The 19,687-nt window shown below is 47.0% G+C and overlaps 1 protein-coding gene across 8 annotated transcripts in view; it reads right to left on the reverse strand.

Annotated features, from left to right (window-relative positions):
- The window catches only part of rap1gapb (RAP1 GTPase activating protein b), an 85,129-nt gene that overhangs the window by 20,840 nt on the left and 44,602 nt on the right, over positions 1–19,687 (reverse strand). For 7 of the 8 annotated variants that reach the window (XM_035630247.2, XM_035630239.2, XM_047332978.1 and 4 more), the window contains exon 3: positions 5,829–5,922. Coding sequence is in view for 6 of the 8 variants with exons in the window: in XM_035630239.2 (XP_035486132.1) it covers positions 5,829–5,922 (94 nt within the window). In the remaining 2 variants the exon portion in view is untranslated. Of the gene's footprint in view, positions 1–5,828; positions 5,923–13,736; positions 13,889–19,687 lie in introns of those variants that run through there. The other variant, XM_035630246.2, reaches the window with a different exon arrangement.

Consider the following 19,687-nt stretch of genomic DNA (forward strand, 5'->3'; position numbering starts at 1 on the left):
CCCATCCGTCTTCCTTGTGAGATCATTTTTGCCGCCATTGCTTCCCGGGGGGGGGGGGGGGGGGGGGGGGTTATGCGAGACCAGGCCGCAGCTCAGCTCGCCGCGCGTGCACGTACACGTGCACGCCACTAATGGATGACTTCGCCAAACCTCGGCACCTCTGCAAAAGTCATGTGTGCACAGTGAAACACAGACATGACACGAGGGCACAAGGGACGGAGGACGAAAGGAGAGATCAAAAATGAATGAAACAGGCGAGGGAAGCACCGTGGGACGGAGAAAAAAGGGGGAACTGTCGTTCTGTGAGAAAAAGCAATGAGTCCTCTCGCTGCAGCTCTTCCTATCAGGCGCACTTCCAGCATCGGATATCAACAAACATTGACCTACTTCTAAAAAAAAAAAAAAGAGGAAGAAAAAAACTGAGCTGAAAGCTTTCAACAGGACAGATCCCGCCCGTGTACGCTAAACGCTTTTTTTTTATTTTCCAGTTCAGATAAGCGTGCCGAGCGAACCGTCCGCATTAATTTCCTTTGGGGAAAATCAATGTGGGGGGGGGTCGCACACGCGAGGAGGAGACATGGTTTGAATAGGACGTGCACAAAATAGGGATTTTTTTTTTTGTAGTACGGACAGAGGAGACTTCCAGTGGAGGGTCACTGCACCAGAACCGTAGACTCGTCTTGTTCTTGGTGCCTTCGGTCTGAACCGGCGTCTGCGGAATGCCAAACTGGGAGACGGATGACTACTAATGAGATTCTAGAGACGTCTAAATGTCAAACTTGTGAGTGAGAAAGGGTTCATTTCTACTCAGGTGCAAGCGCTGGGGGGCAGCGGCGGCGGTTATTCCCGTCGCGGGGGCGTGCTGGTTCGCCAAGGCCCCGCGCTGGCGAGTGTGCGACATTTGAGCTCAGGCTGTCCGGGGGAGTCGACCCGCTGTCGCGCAACCCTGCTCCGGCTCTGGTGAGCGCAGGATGTGGTGCGTCGTCGAGGGGACCAGTATGTACTGACGGAGAAGGTCGAGGCCTGGCCCCGAGAAAAAATAAAAGAAGAAGTGCAAAGAATCCCAAGGGTTGACTTGAGGAGTGTGTGCGCTGGACTCGGAGACTTCGCGCGGGTCTTTTAAGCTGCTCACGTTGCGTCTCCGGCCCCTCGGAGACCACGCGGAGCCAGATGCGGCGAACGCACCACCAGCGCTTGAATGCCTCAGGGCTTGAGAGCTACACATCCCCCCTTTTTTTCCGCTGAGTTGATTACCAGCAATTGCAGTGTGTGTGTGTGTGTGTGAAACCGAGTGCACGTGGAGAGTGAGTGACTGACCGATCAAACGATTCACTGATCGACCGTCTGCCTCGGCTGAATGGGGGAGTGAGTCAAAACACGGCGCGCGAGTGAATACCTACGAGGGACATTAATATCCATGCACCACGCAGTTCCCGCATTGCGCCTCAGTCTGCGAACAGAAGAGAGAGAGAGAGAAAAAAAAAAGACTCTCTCAGAACTCCGTGCTCCTCGCGCACGGAGCCCCATTTAAAAAAACAAAAACAAATTGCCGACGATCTGCGTCCAAAGCGATATATTTCCTCGCCGACTCGCTGTGGGTCCGCTCGCATCCTCAAAGGCCATGCTGCAAAATGGAAAAACTGAACTTCAAAGGCGGCGGCCAATCGGCGGGCACAGAGGAGGCCCATCATTTCAGCGAGAGAGAATCCATCGAGGCGGAGGGGGGGAGGCGGGGGGGATCATTCATCAGGACTGGCTGTGGAGACTATGGCCTGACTATGCTGTGGCCATTGGTGCGTGGGAGTCACAGATGGAGCTCCCCCCTCCAGCCCATCGATGCGTCAGGAGAGCTGGTTGATTGCCACAGAGGTGAAGGTCTATAGATTTGCCGCGGAGGTTCTCTGGTATGCCCGGGGGCCACGCGTCTTCGCTCCTTTAGCGCGGTCGAGAAGCGGCGAAGAATCCATTTAGGAAAAAAAAAAGAGTCGCACTGTAACTCCCCCTACAACGCAGAGCGCCTCTTGATCTTTAATTAACATCCGTTGGCCACTTGTGTGTGTGTGTGTGTGTGATGCATCTAAAGTGTCTCATCAAGGACTTCAGACAGGTTGCGCTTTCAGTAGATGCCGAAATTCCTTGGAAGCCTCCCATTTTCGCTATTCTCTTTCGCTGCCGTAACGAGGCAAGCATCCCCGTTGTGGGAATGCAACTTGCCCCTCCGAGCGTTCACTCTGAAGATCTGGATGCATCATGCTCGCCGTGGCCGGTGTAGCAGCCTCAGGCGGAGATGAGGAGTGGGCTACAGAGGTCTCATGAGCTCACCCTCACAGATTATTTTCCTTTTTTCAAAATGTGCAGTCCTCAGACCTGATGCCGAGGCAGTTGATAACACTTCACACAGCTTCCCCGCAGTAACCCCTGCTCTCCACTCTCCACGTTTCCTCTCTCCATTGCCAAGCATAAAAGCATGTCGTATGGGTTTGTTGCCACGGGAACTGTCGGTTTGCATCCTCTTCTTCTTCTAACTGTTCTGTTACGGCCATGTGACGGTAGGCATACGCAACGTCTGACGAAACTGGTCTAGTTGAACTTTCAAAAGTTCGCTTAAAATTTGTACTGATACTTTCCTCCACCAAAAAAAACCAACAACAACAACAGATCGGTCATTTGTTCAAGCAGCTTATTACGACGATGCGGTGGATTTACAGACCTCAGCCCTATAGCGGTCATTATGTCGTCTGTCAAGCTTTCTGTATTGAATTTGTTTCGATTATGTAAAGTAGTCGTGCGGATTCTCTGCAATGTCACCCTGACCCGAATCCTTCACAAGCTCATTGAACATGCGTAGGTAAAACGAAAAGAAGCCCCACGATGCCCTGAGGCGAAAAGTATTTGTGGCGTACCTCCTGTCACCAGTGGAGGCGCCATTTTAGGAAACGGTCGGTTTGGTCATTTTTTGACCACACACAGACACAGTTCGTCGTATCAGTTGGACGACTTGTTGCAATGATGAACCCTCATCGTGTCATTATGACATACCGAAGCGAAGTGTATGACTCGCACGAGTGCCAAGCAAAACGTTCACACTAAAGATTTGAGACACATATATTATTTCTGCTGACTACGTCTATGTGCAAAGGTTACACTGCAACTTCAAGGCCGATAGTGTGTGTGCGCGTGTGTGCGTGCGTTGAGGGCAAAGACAATCTTTCACCTTTTGCACTTTCTCTGAAGTAGTCTCGGCCTGTCTCTGATCCACTATGTGAACTTGTCTTCAGTCCTTGCATCAGCTCCGTTCTGCTCAGAAACACTCGACCGACAAAAACTCAAAGAGCTTTAAACAAGCCCCGGCAATTTTCTACTGCAATAAAACTATAAAGTGTTGCTGTCTCGTTTTAAGCACTCGTTTTTTAACAACCCCGCTGTCTCGTCTAAGCTCTCGACTTTAACAACCCTACTGTGTGCAACCCACAAGGCTTTATAAGTACTGTGCAAATTACAACTACCTGTCACAGCAGACACACGCACACAACATATGTTCGCAATCGCAACATAAGGGCTTGGCTTCCATAAAACACTTTTAAAAATCACCAGGTCGACAATTTGACACATCAATATGTAAATGAGGACATGGACACAACACCCCAAAACAAATGTCTATCCCCCACATGTCTATTCTCTGCAGCTCCATATAAAGCAGCATGTTAGTAATCCCTTGCAAATTGTATTACTGGCTCGCGTGTGACCAGAATACCACCAGCGCGCCTCCTGGTAACGGTATGCGCGTATACCGAGGAGCAACTGCTGCACATCTATATTGGTCTCATCAGCCTGAGACAGAGGGCACAGACTCGTCTGTCAGGCACCGGCGACAACCTGCCAACTATGTCAGCAGGGGTGGGGGGGGGCATCAGAGGCAGGGTTCACCTGCTGGGTGTTACAGCTACAGGATTAGATGAGCGGAAACCAATGGGGAATTAAAATGCACGTATTGATATGAGGATACATGGATTGGATAGTGTTTCAGTAGCTCCGTGTCGAATCCTGATCTGTCCTTTTGCTTTAAGGAGTCGGGTCGACCAACAGACTGTGTTAGTCTCCCTACTGGAGCCATGCCTCTAGTTTCCAAGTAACCGAAGATATAAATTATTGAAGAATATATATATCCCTTCTTTTCTTTTTTTTAAGGCAAAGTAATTTTTTCTAAAACAGCTGCACAATGTAGTTTTCGGCAAACATGACTTCAACAGGAGCAACTAGAGCAATGTGAACCACCCTCAGCCACAAATTAACACATATTAGAATGTAAAACATGTCTGACTAACTCAAGTGCCACATTCTTTAAAGATGAAATAGACAACCTTTTAGCTTAAACTTGTCATTATGATGTTAAAGGTGACATGTTGTCCTCATATTCAGGTTCGTACTTTTTATTTGGGTAACCACATGAAAAGGTTTACAGGCTCTAAAGTTCAGAAAAGGCATCAGTGTTCTCATACTGTCCATCCCTGCAGCTTCTCTTTTCACCCTCTGTCTAAAACACCTTGATTTCATTTAGCCCCGCCCCCTCCCAATAAACCCCGGTCTGCTCTGATTGGCCAGCTGGCCCAGTCTGTTGTGATTTGTCAATCGATTTCAAAATGTTTAGGAAATGTCACGCCCCCTTCACCTGAGAAGTGGAGATTCTCAGATTGCAGGCGGGGTTACCCCCAAAAGAGTCCAACTGTGACATCACAGTGGGAGAGAAATCTGAACCAGTTGTTCAGAGCCAGGCTGTCGGGTTTAGCCAGCTCACGAAAAAACAGCAGGGTGGTCTTTTTTCACAGTTTGTGGGCCGGCAGGCTCCACAGATATCCACATGTATGTGCCAAACACTGAAAATGTGATTTTTTTTTGCTTAATATGTCACCTTTAAATGTGATTCCATGGATGGATGGTGATAGAACAATCCGCGCATACATCGTTTACACCATGTTATTCTTTTGGCCACCAGGACGCAGTTTTCACGGAAAAAATGACAACTTGACTTAAGGCACAAAAGAACTGCATCACTTTTTTCCCCCCTCCATTATCTCCAAAGTGGTGTTGACAACTTCCTCAGGAGCTCTGAGGAAAAGTACCTGCGTCCTTACCGGCGGCATCTCGCTACTGCGGCGTCTTTACAGTGAGCAAGCAATAATATTCTTACAACCGCCATGGGGCAGGAACGTTGTCTGTTGCCTCTTTTTTTAAATTACATGTTCATTGACAATGGGGCTTTCTTACCTTTCCCAGTTTCTGGACAAATATGGCGTCCCATGGCACAGAAGCATACGACACATCGGGCTGTTTGCAAAAGGCAATCGTTTTTAATGAGATAACTTCATTGTTGGGTTTCAGAAGTATTGTCTCATCACCTGGCACATCCTTTATAAAAAACAAAACAATTTCGTATAGGTGGCGGGAGAAAATGAGAATCCATTATTGTCTAGTCAAATGCACCAGTGAGCAATGTTGCATGCAGACCCTGTATGATTTCCGGAGACCTGGAACATGAATCCACCCATCAATTTAATCAGATACCGGAGATTCACCATTTTTCCAATGATCAGGTGCCCGTATGAATATTAAAACAGCCTTTTTACATGCTGTAGTCATTCCTGTGGGTGTTGCCGTGTCAAATGCCTTTTCTGTTGTATGGACAACCCCGTTGACTTCACGTATGTCTCACTTCCAGGTTTATCGGACCATAGGTTGTTGCCACAGCCTCAGTTTCTTCTTCCTGCGAAGCTAAAAAACCCTAACGAGAGAGAGAAGAGAACGGCAGCGGGTCAAATGTATTGCGTTACCTTTGAAAGTGAGGGAAGAGGAAATGGAGGGTGGGAGCGTGCTGCTGAGGGCTCTACTTCATCAGAGATACGAGGAATCCTTCCATCTTGTTTCCTGTGAGTCAGAGAGGATGGAGGGGTGGAGATGGAGGGAGGGAGAGAGAGAGAGAGAGAGAGAGAGGGGTTATGGATAGCCGTGAGCTGAGTTTTTGTCGTTTTACGCAATAGCAGAACAGGAACATGTCTGTGACACGACTGACTCATCCCACTGAAGAGGATCATTCAACTCTTGCTACGATGAGAAGGGTGTTGTTATTTCACCGCCGTCCTGAGAGTATTTCTTCAGGCAGGAATAAAAGTCTCAGGACCCCGCCCCTCTGAGTGACTTCTCTAGACTCGACCCGTTTTATTTTGCAATTGATTTCGAGGTGTCCATGGAAGTTCTACGTCCGACTGGGGTTTCATTCCCACGGGGTCAATAGCTGCTCCACCGCCTTAACGTGCCGGCCCCGCGTCTGGTCACCTTCTCCACTCGTCTCTGCGCTGCCCCTCATTCTTCAGTCAGTACGACCGTTCCGCTCCCCGGGGAAAAACAATCTCCGCTGCACCCACCTCTGCATTTGCAATCGGAGTATGAAGATGAAAAACAAGGCTCGTGTGCAGTCTGCCTGCTGTTTTTCTCCCTACGTTAAAAGGCACAGTGGAGCGGATTGGAGTGTGATCCAGGCGAGACTGTGGAAAGTACTACAGGAGAGCCGCACGGGCGGAAGGGCGGAAATGTAGAAGCGAGGGGAGAACAAAGGGAAAACTGATACAAAGCGAGGAGAAGAAAGGACCCCTCGGCTTTTCATCTCTTAACCCGCCGCCCCTCGCCTCTCTTCCTGCGTTCCTCTCGGCCTCCTCTCCCCCTCTTTTGTGCGACGTTCGGTGAATTACCAGTCCGACCACGATTCTGGTCACAGCATATTACTTCACACTTTGTCTCACACAACAGTCACTCGCTAGAACTGGCAGCCCCGTCTGTGCATGCATCCTGTTCGCCAACCTGCGGCGGAGGGCATTTGCAAACGACGCTCGCTCAGTAGCGAGAAGAAACGCAACGCAATGGCACAATCGGATTGCTTCGCCGCCGGCAAAGTGGAGGTTTGTTCTCTCGCACACACACACACACACACACACACACACACACACACACACACACACACACACACACACACACACACACACACACACACACACACACACACACACACACACACACACACACACACACACACACACACACACACACACACACACTCACGTACGGTCCTCCATTCGGCCTTCTTGGCCCCCAACACAGTGGCAGTTGAAATGCTCCATTCCATATTGCAGCCCTTATCGCAAAACAGCTGGCCTATTACAGCCGGCGCAGAATCTGTACGTCTTGAGCAAACAGTACTGCACTTTCATGAAACAGACTGCTGACCGGGAGTCGAGGTTAGAAAATCCATTTGGAAACGTAGCAGGAGCCCCGTTCCTTTGTTGCCTCTGATCTCGGCTGAAACCGGGGGGGGGGGGGGAGTCGACCGAACGAGGCTGTCAGATTTTTTCCCACATCATCCCGTAGCTTCACCGCGCTGACAACTCTCTGGAGCGCGAGCTTTGTTGCGTCTTTGACACAATGCAGCTGTAACTCAAAAGAAAAAATACGACGTCAGACGCTGCTTCGAGGCCAAGAATTATGCTTTTTTTTTTTTTCATCTGCCCACAAAAGAAGCGGCTTGCTGAGCAGCACCAGTCAGAAATCCACCTGTAGGCCTTTGGTGACACCTGGTTTTAACTTTCCCGTCGGGAACTATGTCATTTAACGCTGCTTTTATTTCTTTATATTTGCTGAATTGTTTTTTTCCCCCGCATTCATCCTTCACCTGCAGGTCGCTTCAGCGCGCAGACGGCTAAACCCAAACCGACCATGTGAGACTCCCCGTATCCATAATGAAAGGCCACGCACAAAGGTGCAAATCAATCTTTATTCAGGGAGACTCGAGAGATGAAGGCTGCCTGACAAGCCCACCAATTTCACTGCTGACGGCATGCTCGGTGGCTCTCATCGCGGAAGATGAATAATGTGTGTGTGTGTTTGTGTGTGTGTGTGTGTGTGTGTGCAGGCTTTGGAGTGAGGATATTTTTGGAAAAGTGAGGACAATGTGAATGGTCCTTACAACCTCAAAGGGCTGTCTGAGGGCAGGGCCTGGGGGTTAGGTGTTAAGTTGTGGGTAAGGTGCAATGAGTTTCCCCAATACGGGAAAGTGAAATTGAAGTGTGTGTGTGTGTGTGTGTGTGTGTGTGTGTGTGTGTGTGTGTGTGTGTGTGTGTGAGAGAGGGACGGACAGAAAGAGTGCGCTTGCGCCCCCACTGCACTGATTTACACGGCAGATGACAGAGACACATTCAGCGAATGGGCTAAACGCTAGCGAAGGATATCAGGCCGGCATATTCTGACTATCACAGCGAGCCGGGTAACGCTATCAAAATGTCACCATCCTGACATATGCCACGGCGATACTGTGAAGATATGGATTTATTAGGGCCTCACATCAAAGGGGGATATTCATCACTCATCCGCTGCGAGGGAGCCGCGGGTGCAGCATGATATGTTGTTAGTATGCGAGTGTAAGAGTGTGACCAAGTTTGAACAGAGGTTAGAGAAATGTGGTGTATGCGTCGCTGTTCCGTCGCATATTTCACTCAGGTGAAATATGTTGTATTACATTTTCATGATGTAGATAAAAATGGTCAAGGTTACCTTAATGAATCTTGGCTGACAGAATCTTGGTTTAAAATTCTGTTGTATTATTCTCTCTATGTATATATATGTACAAACACACATACATGTTTATATACATAACACACATACGTGCATATATACATACGTATATATACATACGTGTATATATATATATATATGTATATATACACACACATACATGTATATATACACACATGTATATATACATATACATACATACATACGTACACACACACACACATATATATGCATACATACGTATATATACACATATACATATATTGTATTCGATCACATTAATAATGCATCACTATGTTTCTAATAATACCAAATGTCTGCAGTGACTATATTACACGAATATCCTTGTAAAGATTTTTTTTTTAATTCCTTTATCGATTCATTGGCCTGTTATTTTGTCAATCAATCGTTGTTCACTATCACAGAAAACTAGCCAGAAAACGTTCACATCTGAGGGGGAAGAGCCAGTGGCTCTTTGCCATTTTGGTCAGTACAGTGCAAAAATTATTGATCTATTTTCAAAATATTTTCAGATGAATTTTCTCTCAGGTGACAGACTAGCCACCAAATGTTTAAACAACCGACAGTTGAACCGAACACTCCGGTGTGTCCTAATGACGGGTGGAGCTGGTGACACAGCGGCAGACAGGTGGCGGGGTCACCGTGTCACTGCGGAGGGCAAAGCCTGGCACAGGGGAAGCAGACTGCGAGCAGCAGTTATCTCGCCTGTTAGAAGAATGACAGGTAGAGCTGCCTACTGCCAAGCTGCCCGCACTTTATTCCAGGTAAAGGGTTTGTTCTTGGGTCACACATCTGATGAATTATTTTCAATGTTTGAGCAAACACAGAACCAGAGAAGAGGAAGGAGGATCATTACGCTGTGTTACTTCTTCTTTTCTTTGAACGAAAGATTGCTAAGTGTTCATAATAACGTCAATCAAAGTCAATAATAAATCCAGGCAACTCCCGCTCCCTGTTACGAACTCAAACATGAAGCTCCTTCTTCTTTTTTCCCCTCTGGTTGATGCTGCAGTTGTATAAATGCATGTGTCACCTAGCAACATGACATGAAAGATGCTTCATTAAATAAAAATATAAAAAACATGGAGGCAACAGACAACTATCGTGCCCCTAGTGGTTCCAGGTGGTATTATTGTCCAGTCACTGTTGTAAAGACGCTGCAGTTCGGAGCTCCCGAGGAAGTTGCCATCACCACCATCGGAGATGACGGAGGAGAAGAGAGAAGTTTGTACACTGAAGCTCCTACTTTGTGTTCTGGCTCCTATAGCTCCTATGGTTGCGTGACAAGACTACATGTCGTTTTGGAAGCCTCTCACGTTCCGGATGGAGCTCTCTCCGCGGAGTTCACGACTGTCTGACGTTCACTCTTGTTTTATCATGTTTTTCTATCCCTCTCCTTCTTTGCCACGCTCTTGTTCCACCATCTTGTCTATCACCATTGCACTGTGCAATCAGTTTGTAACGGCATGATGACAACTTTAAGCCAAAAGGTTTGTCTATTTTCACTTTCAGTTTTAACATTATCTAATAACTAAGGTTCTCGTGTTCAACGTATGGCTTCGTTCAACGTATGGAAAAAAACTTTATGCCATGTATGTTGGGAGACCGTTGAGTGAAACTCCAAAGTGAGCAAATAACTTCATGGTACTCACCATCCATCCCTTTTGCTTGATGGAACACGATGTTGAACATTGTTCTTTTGTTAATGTGCGGCAGCAAGGAAGCTTCTAAACGGACACAAAGAATCCATGGAACTAAAATCCACCGGCTAATCCTGTGTGCTGCCAGCAGCTGCCTCCACAGTCCGCCGGATCATTGAGCTCTGATAAGAATTCAGCCATCTGTCCTCCAATCACGGCTCAGGATTGTCCAGCACCTGCAAAACGCAAATGAGCTGGGAAAAACACCGAATGGCTCCGCAATCTTAATTCGGCGTGAGTGGGGATGTGTCCGTGGCGTGCTGCTGCAAGTCAGTGGAGAGTTCTGTTAGACACCGCAAAACAAATCAGCCACTATTTGACATCATAAGAGTCAAATTATCAACTACACATGTATATTTAGTATATATATATAGTCGGACTGAAGACCAGGACTCTCATGTCCATTTACATTGTGGCGAGTGATGCTTCGTCGTCTTTCGAATGACACAAGCCGTAACTAAAGGGCAGTTACATTTTAAGTTGGATGAATGGATATACTGTGATTTCACCCTGAAATAGCTTTTTAGCATTTTTAAAGATAAGATGATGATAATCAGAGCCTGACCGATATGGATTTTGGGGGGCAGATGCCGATATTGATATTTGGGAGTGAAAGATTACCGATAAAGAGGCCAATATATATATATATATATATATATATATAATTTTAATCTGTCAATTATTCCTAAAATGTCATTAGCAATGAAATTGCAAATTCAACCAAATACATAGAACTTATAACAAACATGATTACATTACATTCAATTTAAACATAAATGAACATTTAAAGGCTCAAATCAGTTGGCCGATAATATTGGTCGGGCTCTTAAAAATATCGGCCGATACAGATATGTCTGTAGAAGGCCAATATCGGCCAATATTATAGGCAAACCGATATATCGGTCGGGCTCTAGCATTAATGTACACCTAACTATCTTGGGTGACAATAATTGCACTGACTTTGCACCCAAATTCTTTTTGGGTGTACAGTGAATTTCTCATCATCTGATTATCAGATGTGGTTAGCCCTCAGCAGAGTAACCGCAGTCAGCTGAAAGTCAGGCATGTGTAAGTGCTACATTAATCAGTGCAGCAGAAAAACACAGAACCCGTTAATAAAACCAAATAACAGAAAAAGAAATAAATACGTGTAATGAAAGAGAAAGAATTCTGAGGTGAATCTAAAAGGTCATGTAAGAGGCTCATCTGAGAAAAAAAATCTGCAACCGTTCCTCTGGTAAATTCTTTTGACCCTCAGGCTAAACATGGGGTGAACGTTTCGAACTGCTTGTGTTCCTTTAACAATAGACGGCCACAGGCAATGCGGGGAGAGTCAGATATCATCAGATCGAGCGCTGCTACGGACCCCCTTGTCTATTAATGGTAACTTTCTCCATTAAACCTTAACTAATGGGCTCTAGCAGACAAGTCTCCCTCGGAAGGACCTTGGGGCGTCTTGCATTAGCAAACGGATAAGAAGTGCTGTCAGTTACTTTGTCACTGTGGCCCCGAACGAGCAATGATTTCTGTGAGCAACGAGAAGCAAAACAAACTTCAAACTTATCTAGTGGGAAATGGAGCAGCAGATTGATCTAACGAATTCTGATAAGCCGGGTCTACTGACCGTCTGGTTAGTCTGTGATTACAGCTCAGACAATTTAACATCTGCAACTGCACAAACTGCACGGGAACGGTTCACTCATTGAAACAGGGCTTTCTATTCCAACTAAACTTCCAGGCCAAAACCTCCCGCACAACAGCAAAATTAAAGGAGACATGCTGCTCAAATTCAGGTTCCTAATTTTAATTTTAGGGTTATTACTTGAAAATGTCTTCATGCCTTAATGTTCAGTAGACACATCAGTTTCCTCATACTGGCCATTCCTGCAGCTCCTCTTTTTCGGCCTCTGTGTGAAACGCTTGGTTTAAGGTACTGTCACTTTAAGGCCCCTCCCTCCCGATGAAGCCCAGTCTGCTCTCATTGGTCAGCTAGCACTTCCAGCACATGTAGGAAGTGTTGGCCTCCACTCTTGCTTTACCTGGCTTTGTGAAGGGGAGTCGAGACTAGCCGCTAGGCGTGCCTCATGCGCTTCCGTACCATTGTGACATCACGATGTTACGGAAGTAACTGACGAGGCCTCTCTGGAGCTTTGGGAGCAGAGTTTTCTGTCGGGGAGAGCTTGGGCTTTTTTAACTTTGCAGACTTTTTACATACACACAAAAAACATATATAGCACACTAGAGGAAAGGGGAAAAACTAAAAAAGCACAATATGTCTCCTTTAACACAAGAAAACAGTAAGTCTGGCGCAACACACATCGCCGCCTGAACCATCATTCAATACTTCTATGTCAAAGTTAATGTGAAGACTATGGAGAGATCTGTTTCAATCTGTCAGTGTGATTGCAGCCAGTGAGCTGTAACTGCTGCTCAGAAGCTCTGAAAATGAGTAATGATTGGCCTTTTGTAACTGGGACTCTGCCAAAAAATTCTTATTTTTCTTGCTTTGCTTTCACCCATTTCAGTAGGTGTAGAGCTGTACGTCTGTTTCGCTAATACCATGCAGGGTCAACGTCACAACCATCATCAAAGGCCAACACTGAAATGGAAACTGGCCTCGGCGAAGCACAAACTCTGCAGACGTTCTGGCACATTTTCTTCTTTCTCGATAACTTCTTGACACAACAGTCAAATGAAGTTCGCCTGAATGCGAGAGCTTAAAGCGAAAAAAACCTGAATTTAGTTTTTCCCAATTCATCTTCACCAGGGCAGCTCCAAGGTTTTCTTTTTTTTTGTTGCTGCTGTTGTCTCCTTTCAGTGGTATTATAGATGAAATCCTTGCTATGGGCTCGAGTATCTGAGCTTCACAAATACTTGGGGGAAAAAAAAATATGCGGATCATATTTTTTGCTTTAAGAGTGATGTCTTGCTTCGCTGCATCTTTTCACACACGCACACACACACACACACACACAAAAACACACGCACACACACACGCGCGCAGTTGGAGAGTCAGACAAGTACACTTAAACCCCTAAGCTTTGCAGGTCCACTTAGTAGAGAGCAACTAATCCAATCAACTACAGCGGCTAATGCACAATGAAAGCAGAGAGTCGTTTACTCGCGATGCCAGTCGGCCACTTCCTGGGTGGACGGGGGGGGAGTGGGAGAAGAGGGAGGGACGAAGAGAGAAAGTTTTGTGTGGAGGAGGAAGAGGGGATCGGAACAGGGCTGGACAAAGAGCTCGACAACACACGGCCTCTGCTTCACAGCGGCTCGTATTAAAGTGTCCTTTTTGCCGTTCCACTCTGTATTCGGCATTGGCTCTAGCTCCGTCTTCCTTCAAACCCTCTTTTAGCAGGTACACGCTCTCCATCATCTCCATCCCTTGTCACTCACCTGTCTGTGTGTCTGTGCGTCCTGCCTCACTTGCGGCTCAGTCTCCTCTTCCCCAGCTCAACAATGTGGAGGGTTCCTCTCCGGACCCGCTCGCTCGCCGGGCGTCTGACTCAGTCTCTCTATCCTCCCGACACCTGCTGTCGGAGATCAGCCTCTCTCCTCTCAGACGATGCTGAGAGCAGCCCTCCCTCCGTCCTTCCCTTTCCATTCCACCCTCCCCGTTTTCCTCTCTCTCTCTCTCTCTCTCTCTCTCTCCCTCTCCCTCACATACATGCGTGCGTGCGTTTCTCCGGACTGCTTTCAATTCCGAGGCATGGCACAAATGCACTCTCGTCTCTCTGGCTCCTTCTGTCCCTCCCGACGTCTGCACCCTTTTGTCTGCTTTTCATGTCCACCTCCCCACACTTCTCTCTTGATCCGTCCACGACAGAGAGCTGTGCCCATTCGAGCCGTGGGAGTTGCTCTGCTTCATCTTTTGCCTCAGTGAGTCTCGCCGGTCCATAAGGGATTCTGCACATTCAATGGGACAAAAGTCTGCAGGCGGATGAAGGCTTGAAAGCAAAATTTTTGGGGGGTTGAGCGGGAAAAACAGGACAGCGTCTCATGTGAGAGGTGGCATCAGATCTCTCTGTCCCATTATCTGCTCTGACAGCTTGTTCCAGCATCATTAAACACCTCCTGCATAAAATACAGCCCCAACTATCCCTTTGTCCGTTTGACACGTCAGTGGCAGACAGTGGAGCTGAAAAGCGCCCGAGTGCAGCAGATTTTGCAGCACAAGTCGCACATAATGGAGAGAAATCACTTGCTCAGCCCAAAAAACGGAGGAATGAGCACAAGTCAGCGTTGTCCCACGTATTACTGTGTAATCGCATTTTGCTATTTGGTGGGAGGCTTAAATCCCCGCGCGTAAGACAAGAAGAAGAAGAAGATATCGAACAGTGCCTACAAAGAACTTAATAATTTCATATCCCTAACACACATTCGTACAAGGCGTAACAAGATCTAGATGTAATAAATCATCCACCCTGCCGAAAATGCTCCCTTCTTGGGAAATCAGTGTCAGAGAAGCTCACTCTCCAAAATCTGACACCAGTCCTTCCTCCTCCTCCTCCTCCTCCTCCTCCTCCTGCATCTTCACTCGGAAACATTTCCTCTGAAGACAGATTTAGCTGCTCGCTGAGGTTACAGTTGTAGTTCCACCATAGGAGCAGCGATCGATAGGCCGATGCTGCAGGCCCTGAACCAAACACCGTGAGGGGGATGTGAGGCAGAGCCGTCCACACCCTCGTGTGAGTGTGGTGTTCCAGGTTGCCCAGAGCTACAGTCAAGCAGACGCACAAACAAGAGTCAGTATGCCGCAATGAAAAGCGGCACACAGAGGCGGCTTTCTTTACACTTTTTTACCGCTCGGGAGGTTCTGAATATGGAAGAGGACAACAGAGTCAAACCAAGTCGGGGGGAAGCAAACTAAACACATTTTTTTCTCCTCAAGTGAGTACATCGGAATTCAGAATTGTCACGTAATAATTAGATCGTGTGCCGTCATGAGAGCGAATGCATGTGGGTCATGCGGAGACTCTTCTGACTCCATTTCTCCATATCTCATTTCATTAGCTCCATACCCCCCCCCCCCCCCCCCCCGGCTCCGACTGTGTCTCTCACTGTGACTGTCTGACGAACTGCAGACAACACGCCTCGACACGGCACTACAGTAACACTTTCATTCACAAGGATTTTGTCTTCCCCCCCCACCTCCAACACTGGTGTGAGTTATGTTATTTATAGGCTCTATGGTGACATCTAGAAACCTTTGTATTGTGCCAGTTGCTGCAGTCGGAACCGTTGTCAATAGTGCATTAAAAGCATTAAAAGCTCTATCAAATGTCGCGAACGCTCAGTGAATGGGTCCAAAAAATCCGGTTGGTTTGCTTTTGGAAGGTCAGTGCAGGCCGGAAGAGCGGAAACGATGTTACGCAAGTTTTTCACTTCTGAGAAGAGGCTGATAGGAGCTCATCCCATTTCAGATATCACCATATGAATATGAACTGTGCGAATTTGCCTTTTGCCATGGAGACTGATGCTGACCAGTACTGGGAAGAAAAGAAGAAAAAAAACATAACCAAAAGCTGCATAAAGTCTTTGACCACTGGCACTACGGAGCAATGTTGGGGTTTTTTTACCAGTGATTCCTGGTTTTGTTTGTGTTGTGCATGCAAACTGCGCACACTTGCATACGAGCACACATCCCGCCGTCGGTTTTGCATGGAAGCTTTAGTTGTGCCAATATTACCATGCATCAGAAAAAGGAAGGAGAAAAGCAAACGACATGTACGTAAACAAAACAGGATGCAAAATATTTGAAAATTGACTTGCAAATATTTTCATGAGGTTGTTCTCGAAACGTCTCTTTTGCACCATTCGTTCTGGTCTGGAATAAAAATGTAAATGTATTTGATTGATTACAAAAACCCACCAGGAGGCAGGAAGAGAGTCACACGAAGACTTTCTATAAAAAAAACGTAATTATCATGCGGAGCCCCGGGTTTCAGGACTCTACCTCGGACCCCCCCCCCTCAGTTCTTCAACACGACTACAGCGCTGTCGGCGCTGCCGGGATCCCGCTGGCTCTCGTAATTACCTTTTGCGTTTTTGTTTGACCCTCCGTATTGATTCTGGCAGTGACAGAGCTGGACCCGGACCGAGTGGGAAACCGCGGGACTGTCGGCGGAGCAGGTGGCGTATGGAAGACGTGCCGCAGCTCAGCCACAGTTCACCCAAAACACATTCCCACTGATTTCCCGTCAAGGCTACGATCGGGTGTCGCCTCGCGCAGTCGAGGAATCAGAATCAAGAATCAAGTTTCAGGTTTACACTAAATGTCAACTGAATAGACAACACTGATTCTTTTCTCTTTTTTTTTAAAGTTAGTGGCAACAATGAGCTTCCTCATATCCGTTTGTACAGAGTATTTTGTGTTTCAGATGGATGGACTTGGACCCTATCCCAGCATGCAATTCAATTCATTATTATTAGTACAGCACCAAATCAGAAAGCATGTTATCTGAAGGCACTTTACAGATTTAAGTCGAGACCTTGCAATGTTTTATAGGGAGAAACCCAACAGGTTCCCACAATGAGCGAGGGGAAGAAAGGGGCAGGGAGAAGAAAGAGCCAAATAACAGTCACCAACATTATTAATAAGATATTAAAGCATGTTATAGTCCGACATAATTTGAGATTTGGAGCTAAATTCACTCTGCTGGCTGTACTACTTGTCCGGGGAAACACGGACATGCAGGTTAAATGCTCTGTGGTACCTTTGGGGTCATTACACTGCACATATAAACAGCTAGCATCAGCATTATTTTTATTTGATTTCAATGTGGTATAATATTTTTCTTACATAAATATTTCCCAGACCGAGTTTTACTAAAATCTAGATTCTGACGGTATTTCCTCATCCTGAATCCTGAACGTGGTAAGCAGACTGAGCTTCACCTCGCTCTGCAGTGTCTCTGAGTGCACCGGTGACTAACTGGGCGATGAGTAGAGTCATTATGTGGACATGCAGGGCTGTCGGCCGGTGCGGCAGGTGGGCACAGCGGCTCCCGAGTTAGGAACAGACACACAGACGGACCCAAAGGAAAAAAAAAACGAGAAAACACAGGAGACGACCCGGCAAACCTTCGGGCAGAGACTGAAGCTGAGAGCGAGCAGATGCCGATGTGCAGACGAAGCATAGCGGAGGAGACAGAGGGAAACAAAGAGAAGACAAACTGCTGAATACGAAATTCGGATGTACGCCACGGGAATGTGAGGGCGTAAAAAACCCGCCGACGTGCTCGATGATTGACCCGTGTTGCATTTAAGGGGCCGGAGACGATGAAGCGCGTTCGCGGTTCTGTGGGAAATGGAGAAGAGCTGAAACCATTTGCGACTGCTGCCGAGTGTGTATGAGTCACGCTGTAAAATTCCACTGAGAAATCGCGGCATGAAAAGTGACATTGTCTTCGCCATTGTCCAGACAAAAGAACTTCACCTACAAGCCAAGTATGTTTAGAAAAACGAAGCTGACGACACTGAACGCAATCTTTTGTCATCGTGTAACTATGGATTTGTTCATTTGATTCATGAACAATACTTTTGAACGGAACACAAAGCGAACCGCACACGCCTGAGTGAGACAACCAACGCATTGTAAGACTGACGCATCACCCCCCCCCCCCCCCCCCCCCCTTGCTGCCTCTCCTCCCACTCCCCGAGGTACGTACGGTGCCTAATTGAAGTGTCTCCTGAACTGAGATGTAATGGAGCTTGATTACATGCAGTCGACCGCCCGATAACGCTAATCGGCTACGGCGGCACGCAACATTACTCCCACGATTTGAGTCTGAGCTTTTCAATTAATTAACAATATACGTCTATGATAGTTAAGAGAGGCCAATGACGTGCGGCGGGGGGGAACGTACGGTAGCTGCTTGCGTGAGTAATGTGATAAATGGCGTTTTCAATAATCTGCAGGTGAATGGAGAGACGACAAATACATTTTAAATTTCCATATGCCGTCATACCAGAGGGGAAGCCTTAGGGACTTCTAGGACTTCAGAGAAGCACCAACATGTCATATTTAACACATTTCAATTAATAATAATCATCTCTTTTAATTGTAATTTTTGGCTGATTTTAAATCAAGCTTGCTTCAGAAATGACAGCATAAGGGACCTAAAAACCTCGAAAGTAGAGTTATCCAATCAGATTTAGTTGTCGTTGTTGTCTCTAGGCAGACTGAGCTCTCATCCACGCCACGTCCACCCACACCCGCACCAATCGGATGGTACTAGCTGTCAATCCCATGGTATCCACGCCCCGATGTATGCCGTGCTCTGTCGTCTATTTGACCCATAATCATTTACGAAATGAACATCACGCGGTATTGAAGAAGACTTGAAACTAGAGAGTCTTGCATGTATTTAGCCGAACGGGCGCCCCGACCAACAGGCGGACCCCATCTGCTGAAATAACCTCCACCATCGCCGTGCTGCTCTCCCGCTGTGCCCTCTGCTCAACCTTCATGGACGGACCACATCGCAACTGCTGTTGGGTCGCAACGATTTGCCCCCGTGAGCCCACCGAGGACCTTATACACCCGTTTGGGTCACAGCGGGGGGGGGGTTCTCTTCCCTGCCTGGTTTTCATGCAGCCACAGTAGCACACAGTCAGTCCATCGTCGAGAAAATAAAAACACGAGAGCATCTTGCGCTTTTCAGTCATGATGACATACTCAGCTGCTCGGAGTCTGTAAAACATTCCCACAGACACAACCTGGGTTTTAATTAGCGATCCCTTCACCGCTGTAAATGATACCAAAAAAAAAATCGTTTGGAGAGGATTATGTTCCTTCGTCAACTAAGCCTCTTGACATCAGTCATTCGTTTTATAAAGAATACCCAGGATAAGGGTTTTTTTTAATTAAACTAGTGCACATTTGGATGTTTTTTCACACAAAATCCACCTATCCATCCATTTTCCACCACTTGGTAGGTGGTCTATAGATATCCCTCTCACCAGCATGCTTTTGACATAAAGGAGCAGCAGCTCCACTCCAAGCTCCCGACGGATGTTGCGAGCTCCTTCCCCCGTTTATTACAGTGACCCAAGCCACCCTCCGGGGGAAACTCATATTGGCTCCTTGTGTTTTGGCAATCTTACCCACTGTCTAATCTTATCATTACGCAAAGCCCATGACCACGATTGATTGGAAAATTGAAAAAGGTTCGCCTTGCGGCTCAGTTCCCTTCTCACGCAAGCCGAGCGCTGCACCTGCAACACCCCTGCACCTGCACTAATCTGCCTGTTGGTCTCGTGCTCCATTTTTACCCTCACCCATAAACAAGTGGGAGACTCTAATTCCTTCACTTGAGGCAACAACAACAATGACAACAATTGGC

The sequence above is a fragment of the Scophthalmus maximus genome, chromosome 6, assembly GCF_022379125.1.
Source record: "Scophthalmus maximus strain ysfricsl-2021 chromosome 6, ASM2237912v1, whole genome shotgun sequence".
Classification (NCBI taxonomy): Eukaryota; Metazoa; Chordata; class Actinopteri; order Pleuronectiformes; family Scophthalmidae; genus Scophthalmus; species Scophthalmus maximus.